General features: G+C 48.0%; 2 protein-coding genes across 4 annotated transcripts in view; one reads left to right on the top strand and one right to left on the bottom strand.

The window, feature by feature from the left end:
• Positions 1-215: 215 nt before the first annotated feature.
• Positions 216-2,269, top strand: TOMM22 (translocase of outer mitochondrial membrane 22). The gene is made up of 4 exons (XM_046646682.1): positions 216-377; positions 648-766; positions 1,202-1,319; positions 1,541-2,269. Exons 1-4 carry the CDS (start codon positions 255-257, stop codon positions 1,613-1,615), a joined length of 435 nt encoding a protein of 144 aa, XP_046502638.1. The 5' UTR covers positions 216-254; the 3' UTR covers positions 1,616-2,269.
• A 1,005-nt stretch (positions 2,270-3,274) lies between these two features.
• JOSD1 (Josephin domain containing 1) overlaps positions 3,275-15,631 on the bottom strand; it is a 12,960-nt gene continuing 603 nt past the window's right edge. Inside the window, exons 1-5 of one of the 3 annotated variants that reach the window (XM_046646681.1) lie at positions 15,540-15,557; positions 14,538-15,333; positions 6,397-6,525; positions 6,066-6,260; positions 3,275-5,378 (exon numbers count right to left, since the gene is read on the bottom strand). In XM_046646681.1, coding sequence (XP_046502637.1) covers positions 5,279-5,378; positions 6,066-6,260; positions 6,397-6,525; positions 14,538-14,722 — 609 coding nt within the window. In that variant the 5' untranslated portion in view covers positions 14,723-15,333; positions 15,540-15,557 and the 3' untranslated portion in view covers positions 3,275-5,278. Of the gene's footprint in view, positions 5,379-6,065; positions 6,261-6,396; positions 6,526-14,537; positions 15,626-15,631 lie in introns of those variants that run through there. The other 2 variants (XM_046646680.1, XM_046646679.1) reach the window with 2 other exon arrangements.

Raw genomic sequence — 15,631 nt, 5'->3', positions numbered from 1 at the left:
TCTGGGCCACCCTAAACCCACGGCACAGAATTACTGCGGAAGCTGCCCGACTCCGCACCTCAACAGTTTCCTAGGGGTTTCTCAAGTCCACTCAGTCTCGGCCCCGCCGACTTGGCTGAAGGCGGGGAGGACGGCCGGCAGAGGGCGTCGCTCTCCCCCAGCCTGCCAGCCTCAGGCTACCGGAAGGGCAGCTCTGTCCGCCGGCGGCGCTGCACTCGTCTCCTCTCTTCCGTTTCCGGTGTCCCCCTACAGTCATGGCTGCCGCCGCCGCCGCCGCCGCCTCCGGCCATGGGGCGCCCCTGTCCCCGGACGAATTGCTTCCGAAAGGCGATGCCGAGAAGACTGAAGAGGAGCTGGAAGAGGAGGACGACGAAGAGGTACTGGGGCCCGGCGGGGCGGGGCGGGGAGCGAGGGCACGGCGGGCAGCGGCCCGCCCGGGGCTGTGGGCTCCGCGTGCTGCGGGATTGGGGCGAGGGCGCGTCGCGGAGCCCGGAGAGGTCGGAGCGGAGGCGTCTTCTCCGGGAGGCGGGGCTGGGGGCTCCGCTGGGCCCGGGGCTCCCTCGTTCCAGGGGGCTCGGCGTGTCCTGGCGTCGAGGGGGGGCGGGTTGCTGCTGCTTCGGCGAAGACCCGCGTCTCGTCCACCACAGCTAGATGAGACCCTGTCGGAGAGGCTCTGGGGTCTGACGGAGATGTTCCCGGAGAGGGTCCGGTCCGCGGCTGGAGCCACTTTTGATCTCTCTCTCTTTGTGGCTCAGAAAATGTACAGGTAAGGAACGAGGGCAAAGACGTTGGGGTGTGCCTGGGGTGACTGAGGTGCCGTGAATGAACGCGGGTTCTGGAGGCGGCTGACCTGGGTTGGAGGCCAGCCTGCCACCTGGATCATTGAGTGACCTTGGACTGGTGGTACCTTAACCTTTCCTGGTCTCAATTTCCTTTTGTGTAAAGTGAGGATCATTTCAGACTGTGTGAGATAATTAACGCGTAAGGAGCTTTGTAAGAACTCGGGGGAATGTTGAAACTGCTCTCACTAGATGTACAGCCACCAGCACTGCTTCTCCTGTTTTGGGGAGGAGTTGGTGCAAGAGTTGGGTAGAAGACACATATCAGAAACACTGAGTAAAGCGTGAGAGGTTTGGTTGCTGGTTCGTCCTCGGTGAAGCTGTTTGTGTGTTTTGCCATCATGCTCACACTCCCTCTGCAGGTTTTCCAGGGCAGCCTTGTGGATTGGGACCACCTCCTTCATGATCCTGGTTCTTCCTGTCGTCTTTGAGACTGAGAAGTTGCAAATGGAACAGCAGCAGCAACTGCAGCAACGGCAGGTGAGCCCAGACCTTGGGCTTTTTGCCAGTGGTGGAGACGCAAGTTCGTTCTTTCTCCAGCACCTGGGTGGACCAGCAGTTAGTGTGTGGGTGGCAACTGGGACCCAGCCTGTGCTCTCAGCATTGTTTTTGTAGACCTCGTCTGCATGCCCTGTTAGGTATGATGAAAATGAGATCCCTAGGCCTGCACAATGCCTTACACCTCTCCTTTTCTTTTCCAGATACTTCTAGGGCCTAACACCGGGCTGTCAGGAGGAATGCCAGGGGCTCTACCTTCACTTCCTGGAAAGCTCTAGATTGTCACTGCTATATTTGACCTGTCTTGGTGGGCGAAGTTTGAAAATTCAATAGTGTTTGAACTGCTGATTATTTGGAATTTCTTTTTAAACTTTGGCACAATGATCTATCTAAACCTGGTGGCGAGAATTCTCTCCACACTGTCTGACGGAGAGAGCCCCCAACTTAGAACTGTGCCCTCCATGCTCTCCTGACTTATTCTCTTCTCACTCTGATACCAGAGTGCAGCAATGCAGACGGTTACTCCAGCTCTGGGCATCCCACCCCTTCACTAAATTACTCCTGACTGCAAGATCTCCCCACTCTCCCATTGTGGGGTAGGAACTGATGCCATTGGGAAGGATGTACCCCTGACCATAGGTGACTGTTTTGTTTTGAAGAATGGAGCTGTCAGGGAGGGCCATGCACACACTGTAAGATACAAACGCGTTACAGCTGTAGTGTAAAAGCAGCCACTGTGAATCTCGATGTAGGTTGGAAAGGAGGGAGGGCCGGCAGCAGCTTTGGCCACAGGACGGGGACTGTGGAGGACAGAGCAGGAGCTCATTTCCTCTACACATTTTGGCTATTAGACCTGTGTGCGAGTCTAAAAGAGAAAAAAAGGTTAGTGCTCACTTTTTGTATTTAAATATTAAAAATGATTCCACCCAGAAGTGTCATCCATGTGCTTGTGCTACACGCCTCAAAATTCCTTAACCGCTTTTAGAAGGGCAAAGGCACGTACTACCCCTCACATTGCCTCTAACCTAAGCCGGCACCGTCATTTAACAGTGACTGACCGCTTAGGCCCAAGTTAGTTAAATTTCCATAAGTGGAAAAAAGTTCATTTTTGGCCAAGAACCTCATAATAGTAATCTTTGCTCTGAATTCAGGCAATCACTTTTAGATCCATCAACAAACGACTGGGTCCGTGTACTTGTGCAGTCTACAGTGACAGTACAGTTATAAAGGATTTGGAGGGGAGGACATAGTACGGATTTCTAGGCTGGGGAGGGGAAGGTTGCAAATAGAACTTTTTGGTTTGTTCTCCTAAAAATAATTGCTGAGATGAGCTATTAATGGTGAGGCCAGTTGAGGTCCTGTCTTTGAACTTCACAGTTTTTCCATTTAACATAAATTTTTTTTAGCATTGTGCTAGTAACAGTATAAGCCTTTTACGTGGGTTATTTATCAGAACCATACTATACCATTTAGGAGGTAGCAGTATTTCCATTTTACAGAGGAGGAAACAGTCACAGAAAGGTTAAGTATTCTGTACCAGGCCACACAGGAAATGCCAGATCTGAATTCAAATGTAGGCAGTCAGACTCAGGATCCTGCTATGCTCTTGGTACTGGGGCCACCCAGGCCCTGTTAAGATACATGATCTTCCACTTGTTAACCAGGGAAAAGCACTAGTCACCTGGCAGTACTAGTAAAGGAAACGCGTACTTAGATTAGGGTCTTCAAATTGTTGAGCCTAGTAAATTCCTGGAGCTTCTTTTGAACCAAATCCTACTTGGTGACTATTTTGTCTGGTTTTTGAGGTGAGAGGTTTGACCGAAGCAGAACTTATCTCCAAAGGTGACTTAGGATGGTAGTGAATTCCTTCTAAAGCAATATCACGTTTCCTTTTTTTCCCTTTATGTACATAATTACAGAATTCAGGCAGGCAGAGATTTATGTACAGTTTTCCATTTTTAATATTTGGTTAAACAAAATACATCTTTTGTAAACAAACCCAGCACAAGGCCAACAAAAACGGGAATATAAGCAAGAAAAACAAAAAGCCTAGGGTTGCCCCTTACTGGGCATCAGGGTCAGGCCTGCCCCCTTCCTTAAAGGAAGTGGGGCTTTTTGCCCTTGGGCATCAGCATGGGTCCCTGTTCCTAAGCACCGGAATTGGATATGAACAGAGAAACCAGCCCTGAAATGTCTTTGCATATCCCATTGGCTCATGGACTCCCAGTGCATGGGGACTCCTCTGAAGTGCCATTTGCACAGGCCCAAGCAGACTGGTGGGGAGGAGTTTCCTCCTCTTCCCGGGAAATGGCTTACTATCACTGACAGTGCCAATGGACCCAAGGTCCTGCTTGTGACAGTCAGCAAGGTTGGCTGTAACTTCTGGCTGGTGGTGGCTGGAATGTCATTGTGCAGGGGTAAAGAGCTCCCTGTGGTGCCAAGCAGGTGTGTAGAAAATGGTGCAGAAGAGACTGCGGCCAGCTGCCGAGAGGGTGTAATGCAGTAGCCGCTTGGTGGCCTCTGTTACTCAGCACAAAAAACGGCCTTGGATTGAAGATACATGTGCAGAAAAAGTGCTGGTGTAAACATGCACTCCAGTCACAGTGGGGAGGAAGCCTCAGCTGCATCCTGTGAAGCCTGCTCAGGTTTGACATGCAAGCCCCAGGCTGGCTCCGCTGCTGGAGAGAAGTCTGGCCAGTGGGGCAGCTCTCAGACCTGCCAAGGCCATTGATGTGTAAGCGCTGGACAGGCCATCTCTGCCTGCCCACCCGCCTTGAGGCAACCACAACCATTTTGGTGACACACAGTGTGGTATGATACCTACTCCCCCTCCTTCTCTTTTGTTTTCCAAAGTCACGAGAGAAAAGTGGCCTAACAACTATCTAAAGAGGTAGGGGCGGGTCAATTCTCAGTCCATTTGTAAAGGAATCTACAGAAAGATGACAAACCCAGGTCCTGTAACATAATGCACATAACCACCCAACTGGAGGGCTCTGCTTCTTGTCACTATAGTGACTCTGAGCCTAGGACTTCTATCAATGCAGGCTGTTCTTAATCTCTGAGAAGCTTATCTTCACAATAGTTTCCTCACCCAACTCTCTCAAACTAGTGGAATTTGATGTCGACGGCAGACTTATTTCCTGATTTTGCCAGAGAGGGTCAACAGGGAAAACCCCTTTTGCCTGTCTTATGCCCCAGAGCCTCCTAAATCAACGTAGTGAAGTGGCAGGGACAACGCTGGAGTGAGGCAGACAGGCCGGCCGTGCCTGCCCCGGTCTGGCTTTGGCCAAGTCCTCTTAGGTATCTAGCTCACCCTGTCATGCTAGAATATTGCAGGATTCAACCACCTGTTGTGGAATATTAGAGAACTTTTCATTATAAAACTCCAAGGATGGCCATAAACCACCCTTAAAAATGGGGTAGGGGTGGCATTAAGGGTTGGAGATGGCACGCTGTACCGCTGCTGGGGTTTTAGAGATGGTTTCCTGAGAGGCCCTTTTGCTCTGGGTCCTTCAAGCTAGTCACATGGGCTTTGCATGTACGGTTCTTCAGACCCACTGGTTGCCAGGAAAAGGGAAGTGGAGGCAGCATCTCCGGGTGAGTCAGAGCAGCAGTGAACTCCAGCAGAGCCTCTGTCAAGTCCTCACAGGAAAGGGGAAAATATGCTAGGACCCACCTTTCTTTTTCCTCTCTCAAATGAAACAAGGGTCTTCCACTGCTTGCCCTAAGTGCACAGAGCTCCTACCTTCCTTTCCCAGGAATGAATTATGCTGGTTGGTTCTTCTAACAGTCACATATCTGTCCTATTGCACGGTCAAATCTGAGGGGAAAAACCCGATGAGATGTTTGGGGAAGCGGCAAGGACAGAGCCACTGTACAGGCCACAGCACACCACGGGGGACCTGGCGGGCTGAGGGGAGGGAGGGTTGGGCAGAACTGCGTTACACGTCAGTCCTCCAACTCTGATGGGCCTCCACCTCTTCTGTTACCACCAGGAGGAGTTCACAGTTCTTTCCTCGCAAATGATGTTTTAGAAATTTCCTATGGGAAAAAAGGGTAGATGAAAGAGAAAATGAAATGCTGGTGCAATTGCAAATTCCAGTCTTGGGGCCACATGTTCACCAATAACCTTATTACTTATACCCTTGGCAGTCCTAAAAACACTCTACTAGTGATCTGTTCTTGGAGGGCTGCACACTTGGTTACCCTTCAATCCGTCCAGTTAGATTTCCAATCTGAATTTTTGCTCAGCCTCACATATTATTGTCAACAGTAGCTGCTTCTGTGAGGAACAGAGCCCAAAGTTCTCTAAGTTAAAGGACTTCTAATTGAAGGAAAAAGAAAATTAGGGGGAAAAAAATTCTTTTTGAGTCCCACGGAAACTCAGCCCTCTCTCGCCTGAATGTTTGTCTTCCTTTCCCTGAACTGGAAACTACACTGTCACAGTGGTTTAAGTGGAGAGAACGTTACAATGCCAGTCCCAACAGACCAGAAGGCCAGCATCGCAGGTGCTGGAACTTGTCTACCAAAGGGAGAGTCCTCAGGGGCCATCAAAGACTCAGGTCTTTCAAGCCTGAGACCCTATGACTCTAAATAAGGCAGGGAGGCAATCAAAGGAGGTAGAAATCTCATTTCCTTTGTCAAATAACCAGAGCTCAGCTTCCCCCACACACCACTGTTGGTCCCCCATCCACACACACGGAGTCCAACACATCAGCCACACAGCACCTGAGCTCGCTCTCGCCTCCAATCCACTCGGGCATCTTCAGTTTGGAGTCGAGGTTGTAGTAGGCACCTCCCACCTCTCGAACACAGATCCAGTGCTGCCTTTTGAGAGGCAACTTCAGAGGACCCCAGCACAGGCTGGAGGGCAGATTCATGATGAAGCCCATGACGTTAGTGAGAGCAATGGCACTGACATCCCTGCAGAAGAGAAATGGTGTCAGGCTCAGAGGCAGCCAACTCCCCCAAGGTTCTCTGGCTGTAACACCACAACTGCCCACTCCCTGCTCACACTCTCAATGCCAGTTCTCATCAAGTCAAGCCTGGTTCAGATTACCTGCGTTTGTCCCACCAAACAGCTTCATAGCCTTTGGTTTGAAGTGCTGCCATAATGACGTTTACGTCGTAGTTCCCATTTCCCAGCATGCTCTTCTTGTGGGGGGTCACCATGGTGTTTGGAGACAACCTACAAACGTGAGAGGAGGAAAGCTGAGACTGGCTGGTCTGCCTAACGCCTCCTGGCCCTGCACTACCAGGGACAGAAAGCACTTGATACCACTGCCCCCGGAAGTTCCCCCATTCAGGTAAAATATAACCAGTTTTTACCCAAGTATTTTGTAGTCTGGGCTCCTGCTGCCCCAGGGATGACTTTTCTTTTTATGTAAAACGATAATTCAGTAGTGATGGGGCCTATCTGCCTGCCATTTAGAAAGTGCGTCTACAGTGAAGTCAGTGGACACAAAGAATGTTCCATGAAGCAGTCTTCTCACTTACGAAATTCCCAGTCTACCCATTTCTGCAGTCTCCTTCCTTGATGAGCTTCCTGCCTTGCTAGAAGCATTCTCTTTTAACGTTGGAAAATAGTATTTGCTATTTTCATTTGCATGGGTAGTATTTGTTGTCACGCTTGTTTTTTTACAGTTTAAATGCTTTCTATTTAGGGCTTGTGTACCTGGTAATCGTTAATCGTTGAATACTCAGAGGCCTCCAGGGGCCCAGGCAGGTAACATAAATGTATGAAGTGGGGCCACATGTAAGGCAATAAAAAGGAGTAAGGCCTATGTTAAACAGAATGCATGACCCACCCAAAGGCATTCCAAATATATGTGTGTGAGTAAAATACTTGAATTAAGAAAAAAAAAATTAAAACACAAAGAATAAACTGAAAAACATTTTTGAGCCAGACAAAAACTCAACAAACAGCAGTCCAGTGTGCCACCCAGCTTTCAGCCATTTTTGGCCAGGCCTCTTAGGTCACTCCTTGACCTCAAGACAAGGTCAATTCTGAAAGCATCTCTAATTCTATTATTTTGCTCTCATAGGCTCGTCAGCCCAAGGCCTGAGGAAGGGCCATCTTGAAGGAAGGGGCAGCATTCACCTTCGTGTGAAGGGAAGGGAAAGGTGGTAAGTTCCTCAGGAATAAAAGTGGAGGGCAGATGTCCAGGAGGTTGCCAAATGCCACCTCTAGAAGAGAGTCAAGACTTTAGGTCAACTCTAAAAACTTAAGAAATCCTATACAATTTTTTTTAACTGCTATATACACAGCAACCATACCAATATTTTTTCAACATAAAACATACCCCTGCCACTGCTTAAACCCTCCAATGGCTCCCAAAGCACTGAAAAACAAGCCAAACTACTTCCGCTGGCCTGATCCCTACCTCTTAGCACACAGACCTTCTCTCTGCTACCTGAACACACGACACTCGTTCTCGCGTGAGGGCCTCTGCGCTCACTCACTGTTTCTGCTGTCTGGAATGCTCTTCCCTAGGTCTTCACTTAGTTTGCTCATTATTTGGGTCTCCAATGTTACTGCCTTAGAGACAGCCAACTTAAGTTTCTCCCAATCACTTCCTCTTACCCCACCTGCTTTAATTCAATTACAGCTCTTGTTACCAGCAGACGTGTTTTCTCAGTTCTCCATTCTTCTACACTAGGAGGACAGCAGGGCCTTCTCTATCCTGCTTACACTCCATCACCAGCACCCTAAGAGTGGCTGGCACATTACAGGTGCTCAAGGAACGTTTGTTGAAATGTTCTCCATGTTTATTTTGTTATCCTCTCTTTCCCTGAAAATATTAGTAGTAGACCCTTAAAATGAGAAGGGCTTCCATGCCCATCTCCAGAGCTAGCAAAGAAGGAGATCTGAAGACACGGAACTCCACTCTGCAAACAAACTTGGTTTTACCAGTAATAATAACTAGTGTTTAGTGAAAACTTCTGTGCCACAACCGGTAACAGATGCTTTCATTATGTATCTCATTTAATCCTAGCAATAAACCTATGAGAGCCTATGAATTATTTCTATTTTATAGGTTTAAAAACGGAAGTTTAGTGATTTAAAATGACTTGCCCATGATCATTTACCTTACAAGTGACGGAACTAGGATTCAAACTTGGGTTATTTGAATCCAAAGCTGTGTTTGCTGTCTTAAGGCGAGGACCAAAGAATCAGACTGGGTGGTGGTGGCAGCTTGATAAGAGGAAAGGCCAGCTGAGTCCCTTGGCCTGGGCCTAAAATGTAGCTTAATAGGACAAAGGCTGCCGGTGGGTTCTTGGGCACTTGAATTAAATGGGAAAGCATATGAAAGAAAGCCTAGCTCAAGACATATCAAGTTCCTTTCCCTTCACCAGTTACTCAATGGCTTCTCATTACTTTCAGTGAAGTCTCTAGCCAGCAGATGCATGAAGGCTCCAACAAAGAAACTGCTGAGTTTCCCACCTCTTTCACCATCTAACTCCCTACTAAGCTCAGACCTTAGTGCTGCACTTTCCTGAGTGTGTTCCCAGAGGATCACAGAAGGCATGCAATACAATAATGGCTGAGTGGTTTCCTGCATGAATTCCTGGAATGCCTGATCTGCTAACACGTATTCTCCTTAAGTCTTGAGATGCGGTATAGATGTTTCAGTTCCCAAAAATGTTTGACCATACAAACTTTTTTTTTGAGGTGCACCTTACAGAACCAGTGTTCCAAGGGTCTCTTCTCCCTGTCCTACATCTTCTACCCCAGATTCAAATCCTTTCCTGTCTATTCCCATTATCTCTCCCCTAACTGGAAGCCCCTCACCTCACACTTGGATTTTTCAAACAGGTTCCTAAATCGATCTTGCTTCCAAATGCTCCTTCTACCAATTCAGCCTATATATTCCTGCCACATTCATCAAGGTGTCGTCACTCTCTTTTATAAGAACTACAAATGGAGCCAACTGCCTGGTTGGCCAACTCCAACCCTCCTAGCCATACTTGGCTGCTGTTTCCCTCTCTTTGGGCATAGTGTACTTCAGGCACCACGATCACGTGGCCTCTCTTCTTTATCCTGTTTCTTGTTCCAAGCCAAATCCTACAGCTTCTTCAAGCTCAATCTCACACCCTACCTCTTCTGTGGAATCTTCCTGGCTCCTGTGTAGTAGAAAAAGGAGGGAGACTGGGAGGACCACACATAGCTGAGTTCACATCCAAGCAGCATCAATACTAATTGTGAGATTTAATCTCCGTGTCTGTTAGCTTATCTGTAAAAATGGGAATGACTCCTATCTTACAGGACCATTGAAGAATTCAGTTATTTTATACATACAACCAAACAGTAAATTCCTGAAAAGAGGATGGCTCTTCTACTCTGTATCCCTCACACCTAGGCATTGGCAACTGAATAAACACGTTGTTGGCCAAACCAATCAATATAGGAAATGCTGAGAATGGCTTCCATCTCATTGCTGGAGGAGTGGTCATTTGAATAAGTGGGGACCATCCAGTGTGCCCATTATACCAGTACTTGTTTTTACTTTAACAATAATCAATTGCCCACGATGTTAGCTACCTTTCATGTTAGCTACCACTTAATCCTTCCAACAATCTTGAAGAGAGAGATGAGCCCCATAGTGCAAATAAGGAAGCTGAGGTGCAAAGAGGTTACAGCGATTGCACAATCAAATACAGCTAATGAGTGGCAGAGCAAGGATGCCACCTCTACATCTAAGGCCACACTGAACAGTCTTCTGGATATTTCAACACACTGATCCTACTGAATTCCATGGGATCCTGTTCTAGTCCAATGGATTGTTTCCTTGAGACTCCTTGGCAAACTCCTGTTCAGGACTGTCAATGATTTCGATAGAAGTTCTGGACTGTAAAGCAAGCCTCTTAGTTTCGTCATCACAGCCAGAGGTTAGAGCCATGAGATCTGAAGTGATCTACAAGTCAGAAGATGGGGTGCAGTCCAGGTCTCACTAAGGTTTATGACCTCAGATAAGTTCCTGCTCTTCTCTCGTGGTTACCACTGAGTCTGACTATGGTGATGATTTCAAATTTGAATAAGAAGGAGATGTGGAAATAGTCATCAAGACTTCTTGACTTCCCTAATTTTCCTTTTTATCAGGTCTGAGGAGATGTGACATTACAAAATATGGCTCAGAACTTGGTGATGTGTCCTTAAACTATTAAATACATAAACCACAGATCACAGGGCCAGGCATACAGGAGCGCTCTCTAGGTGTTGTCTATGATGATGGTGTGTTCACCCGGCCCTTGGATGAGATAATTCAAATCTCTAGAGGTTAACACTCAGCAACACTTTTTCTCAAGCTACAACCACCATATCTTTAAATATGGCTCCTTCCAGCTGCTCAGGGACCTTTTAATAGAGAGGCAGGAGGACTTCCCCTCTGGGGTAGAGCATGCTGGTTGTTCATTAATATCCGTAATCTCCTCGTCCCTTCCAGCCTGCATTAGATTTTGTTTCTGGGACCAAGGTAACTGCTGTCTATTGGGATTTTAACAGCTATTTCATTTGGGAGAGGAACGCATACCTACCTGCGAGAACATTTGATCACTGAGATGAAGCTAGTGAAAATTTTTGAGGCCTGAGGATTTGTAAAACCACCTAATGCGGTGGTATCATTTCACTTCTTAAGTCCTCTCTCAAAGCACGGACACATATAAGATAAAATGTATGAGATCAAATATTCACATCTATATACACACACACTGACGACACTTGCTGAGTTTCTGATCTTTTCTCCAATTTCACATGTTGAAAACTGATCCTTTTCAAACCAATGACCTCTCTTTGCTATCAATGCAGCCATTCCACTATCTTCAAATCGTGGAGCAAGCCTGAGTCACACTTCTCACTCCTCTCCTCCCCATCCTGGTGTTACTGCCAAGTCATTAGCTTAGTTCTTTCTAAGTTCCTACTCATTTCTATTCCAAACATGAGTCATCTCATATCCACAACTGTACTGAAACCCCACCCTGCTTTTGTATTTCTCCTCTTTTATCTGGCTGAAATTCAACTGCTAGGATGAACTGCCTCTCAACAAATGGCATTAATCAAAATTTTTCTCCCATTTCTACCATTCATTAGCCATATCTTCAAAAAACCATAGAACTTTAGATCTGGGAATTTAAAATTATCTAGCTAAACCCGCCAACATTACTGTTCTTTCTGTTAAGATCCAAATAGATCTTTTTTTTTTTTTTTAAGATTGGCACCTGAGCTAACACCTGTTGCCAATCTTCTTTTTTTTCCTTCTTCTTCCCAAAGGCCCCAGTACATAGGTGTATATCCTAGGTGTAGGTCCTTCTGGTTGTGCTGTGTGGGACGTTGCCTCAGCATGGCTTCATGAGCAGTGCCATGTCTGCGCCAAGGATCAGAACAGGTGAAACTCTGGGATGCGGAAGCGGAGGGCGTGAACTTAACCCCTGGGCCACGGGGCCGGCCGCCATCTTTTCCCTTCTAAATTGCTCTAAATTCCATGGTTCTAACTTCGCTTAAATCTCTTCTCAAGGCCTGGTCAATGTATAGCTCTGAGACGTACTTCTCAGCGGCTGAGTCCTTTTCAGCTCGTTTTCTCTACAGTGCCTAGCAGCGCCTGGCACACTGCAGGCAGCTAGTAAATATTTGTTTAAAAAATTCCATCTTCTCTCCCTCACCTCTTCTCCCTTTGCTTTTTCCTCCGATCTCTTTCACACTCCTTTTTTTGTTTTTGTTTCTATTTATCCACACAGAATCTTTCCATACAAAATATTAGAATTCCATACAAAACATAGAATTCTGCCTCTGGAGTGGGGACAGACTATATTCTCTTAGGTGTTGGTTCGCTATAACTCTGAAGTGGATCTTTACGTTGTGCTGACAGGGAACTGAGGAGTGTAGTACAACTTGCAAAAGCTTTAAAAGCCAGGAATAGAACTCTGGTTCTGTGTGAGTGTTTAGCAAACATTTAGCATCCTTTCATTCAGGGAACACACAGCCGAAACAGTACCACTACCACCTACAAACAGCGTATCATCACAGTCCACCTCTTCAGACGCAGGCCCAACTTACGAGCAGGGTGAATGGCTACTGATGCTACAATTGCTCTCACATGCCCTTCCAAAACTCAGGAAGCAGCAGAGCAGTCAGGAGGGCAGGCCCTGGAGTCACAAAGCTTGGGTCCAATTCCTGCCATTAATAGCTCTGTGAACTCTCTGTGCCGTGATTTCCTCATCTTGAAGAACGGGAAATAACAATCTACTTTGTAAGATTGGCGTGATGAGTGAGTTAACACAGGGAAAGGGCTCAGAACAGTGCTCTGCACAGAGTGAGTGTTCGTCTCTGTTGGTGATCATCCTCATGTCAGATAAGGGGCCAAATCTAAAGAAATGAAAAACTTCTGAAAGGACACATAGAATCTTGACTCCTGACATTCACTTGTGAGGGTAACTGGGCAAACTGCTTAAACTGAATCCTAGTTTCCTAGGATCACTACTGATAAGGTTGGTGCAAGATTGTTACATATCACAAGTGCCAAGCAAATTCAAGCACTCACTGTGAGTCCTTTCCTTCTTCCTCGTCTTAGATTAGGAAATAATTTGCAAATATCCAATTAGGAGTAGAAGAAACACTACCGGCTGGAGAAAAGGAAGCAGTCTAAGGGACTGGCCTCCTTTGTACTCCTCTCAGTTACATGACTTGGTGATCTGAGACAAATTATCTCACCTCCAAGGGCCCCGTTTCCTGAAGACTTAATTCTACTTGCCAGATAATGGGCATGATGCAAAGGACACATCTGCCCTGCTAATGCATTACTATGGTTATTACTGGCATTGGAAAATAACTGCCCTCATTCTAACTTTGGCGGCATACTGGGATTAACATTAAGACAGGACCTATGGTTCTTTCAGGGTAAATGGTCCACACTCATGCTTAACAAATCACCCCAAATAGGTTGTTTCCAGCTGTAATTCACTTCCTTCTGGGGCAATAACTTCATCTCCGAATGAAGGGAGTCAGAAAAGGGTCTTCTGGAACTGCCAATATGCACTGCTTGAAGAATTCTTGAGCTTTCTCTGCACTGAGAACTGAGCAGGCCTAACCCTGTCTAGCTAGAGTAACGAGACAGGCTCACTGCCAAAGTTGCTAAGGATTGCAGACGTGCTGCTGGTCCATCCAGACACAGCAGAACTGATTCTCAAACCCTTTGATAAAAGAGTTTTAGAACATCAAACCAGAGGAAAAAAAGCTCAACCTCTATCAACCTGTCAGGTAGCATTTGGCAAAATGGGTAGAGGGGCCGGCCTGGTGGCACAGCGGCTAAATTCACGTGCTCCACTTCGGTGGCCTGGGGTTCACCGGTTCGGATCCCGGGCATGGACCTACACACCACATATCAAGCCATGCTGTGGCAGGCGGCCCACAGATAAAGAAGAGGAAGATGGGCATGGATGTTAGCTCAGGGCCAGTCTTCCTCGGCAAAAAGAGGAGGATTGGCAGCACATGTTAGTTCAGGGTTAATCTTCCTCAAGAAAAAAAAAAAAGTAGACGGGGAGGGGATCTAGAGTCAACTTTAAATCACAGCTTTGCTACTTAGAAGCTATTTGGACAAAGCACCTGATCTTTTGGCCTGTTTCTCTATCAGTAAAAGGACTGTTGGGAGGGCTACACAATGCATAAAAAGCACATGGCCTCACAGAAAAGCTGAGCACTGTGTATACCTTTCTTACAGAACCCACAACATTCCACCCTGATGACAGGGGACGGAGTGTGTACACATCCTGTCCCCCTTCTAGACTGTAAACTCCCTGGGGGCAGGACTTGAGAGACATTACAGCATAGCAGTCAACAGCACAGATAAAACCTGAATTCAAGCTCGGCCCCATCTCTTGCGTTACCTTGGGCAAATTACTGAACTTCTCTGAGCCCTGTCTTTACCCATAAAATGGAAATAACAACACGTACCCCATGGGGTTGTTGACGGGATCACTTGAGATGACACAACTAAGGCTCTTAACACTGTGCCCGGCCCACAGTAAGTGCTCAATAAATGGTAATGATGATTACCTTTCCCATTCCTGTGTCCCTTACACCTGCGAAAGGCATCTAGTCAATAACACCTGTTGGTTCGAAGGTTTATGTAGCTGAAACATTGCCCACCCCGCCCCAGAGAAATTCAGAAATGGCAAAAAGTATCAAGACGCCAAGAAGGGGTCTCCTACCTCTGGAAAATCTCCTGCAGCGTTTCCCGGGTGAAGGCATTGCCGTCCTGGAAGACGTTATTGAGGGCATGCAGGGCACAAAGCTCCCTGCGCTGTTTCTCATGGTAGATTCGGGGGGGTGCCGCCTGGGGCAGCTCCAAGGATTCAGATTTGGCCTTGTCTCCTTTCCATGGCACGCAACTCATGTTTTTCGTTTTAGGTTCCAGAGAGGGCTAAAAAACACCCCACCCTCCCCTCCTGAGGAAGAATGTAAGCTTCTCGGTCTTTTCAGGATTCCTGAGGTCCACCTTATTTTCTAGTGTCCATGATTTATGCTTTGTCACGGGGAGAAAAGGTTGGAACCAAAAGGGGGAAAAAATCCACCTCTTCTCTCTTCTCAATAGAAAAATAACTTTGGGATTAGTGTATTTCGTCACCACTGTCAAAGTGCAGAATTTTTAAAAATCACATAAAACCTAAGACCTTGTTTACCTTCTCCCTTCCCCCAAAACACGGTTTTCTGGTTGTATTTTCCTCTCTGCAAATGCCAACCAGGCCTCAAGGCAGGAGGACCGAACGGAATCGGTCACATCGCTCCTTTTCTTCCATTTCTGTCGAACCACAACGCCACTTACTCAGGAGACCAGGCCTAGGCGGTGATGAAACGCAGAATGCGGGCAGCTAGAGAGGGCCGGCCAGCCGGGGTCGGCGGGCCGTGCGGGGCCCTCGGGGGCGGCTCTCCATCCTCGCGGGCGCGGTGGCCCCGCAGGGCGCGGCTCCCTCGGAGGGCGCGGACTCTCACGCTCTCGCCGCGGCCCTGCGGAGGAGACGACTCCGGTCAGCCCGAGCGGACGGGCGCGCCGCGCGGAGAACCAGGCGGCCGGGGAGGCGGCGCGGCGGGCCCGGCTCCCCCGAGACAGGGTCCTGCGCAGGGACGGGCAGGCCGGCGCGCGGGAGGCGCCGGGACAACTCGCCTCGCCGTCGGGGCCCCGGGCCCACCCGGCTCGCAGCCCCCACCCCAACCTCGCCGCGCGTCACGTGAGTGCAAGACGCGGCGTCCTGCCGCCGCTCCCCCAGCCCCGGCCAGGCCCCCCGCGCCGCCGGGACCGCTCGCG

Source organism: Equus quagga, chromosome 19, assembly GCF_021613505.1.
Source record: "Equus quagga isolate Etosha38 chromosome 19, UCLA_HA_Equagga_1.0, whole genome shotgun sequence".
Classification (NCBI taxonomy): domain Eukaryota; kingdom Metazoa; phylum Chordata; class Mammalia; order Perissodactyla; family Equidae; genus Equus; species Equus quagga.
This window is presented reverse-complemented; position numbering and strand designations above follow the sequence as displayed.

Coding starts and splice junctions, on each gene's coding strand:
- TOMM22 (XM_046646682.1), top strand. CDS start 255: ATGGCTGCCGCCGCCGCCGCCGCCGCCTCCGGCCATGGGGCGCCCCTG. Junction 378..647: donor AAGAGGAGGACGACGAAGAG/GTACTGGGGCCC, acceptor CGTCCACCACAG/CTAGATGAGACCCTGTCGGA. Junction 767..1,201: donor GTGGCTCAGAAAATGTACAG/GTAAGGAACGAG, acceptor CTCCCTCTGCAG/GTTTTCCAGGGCAGCCTTGT.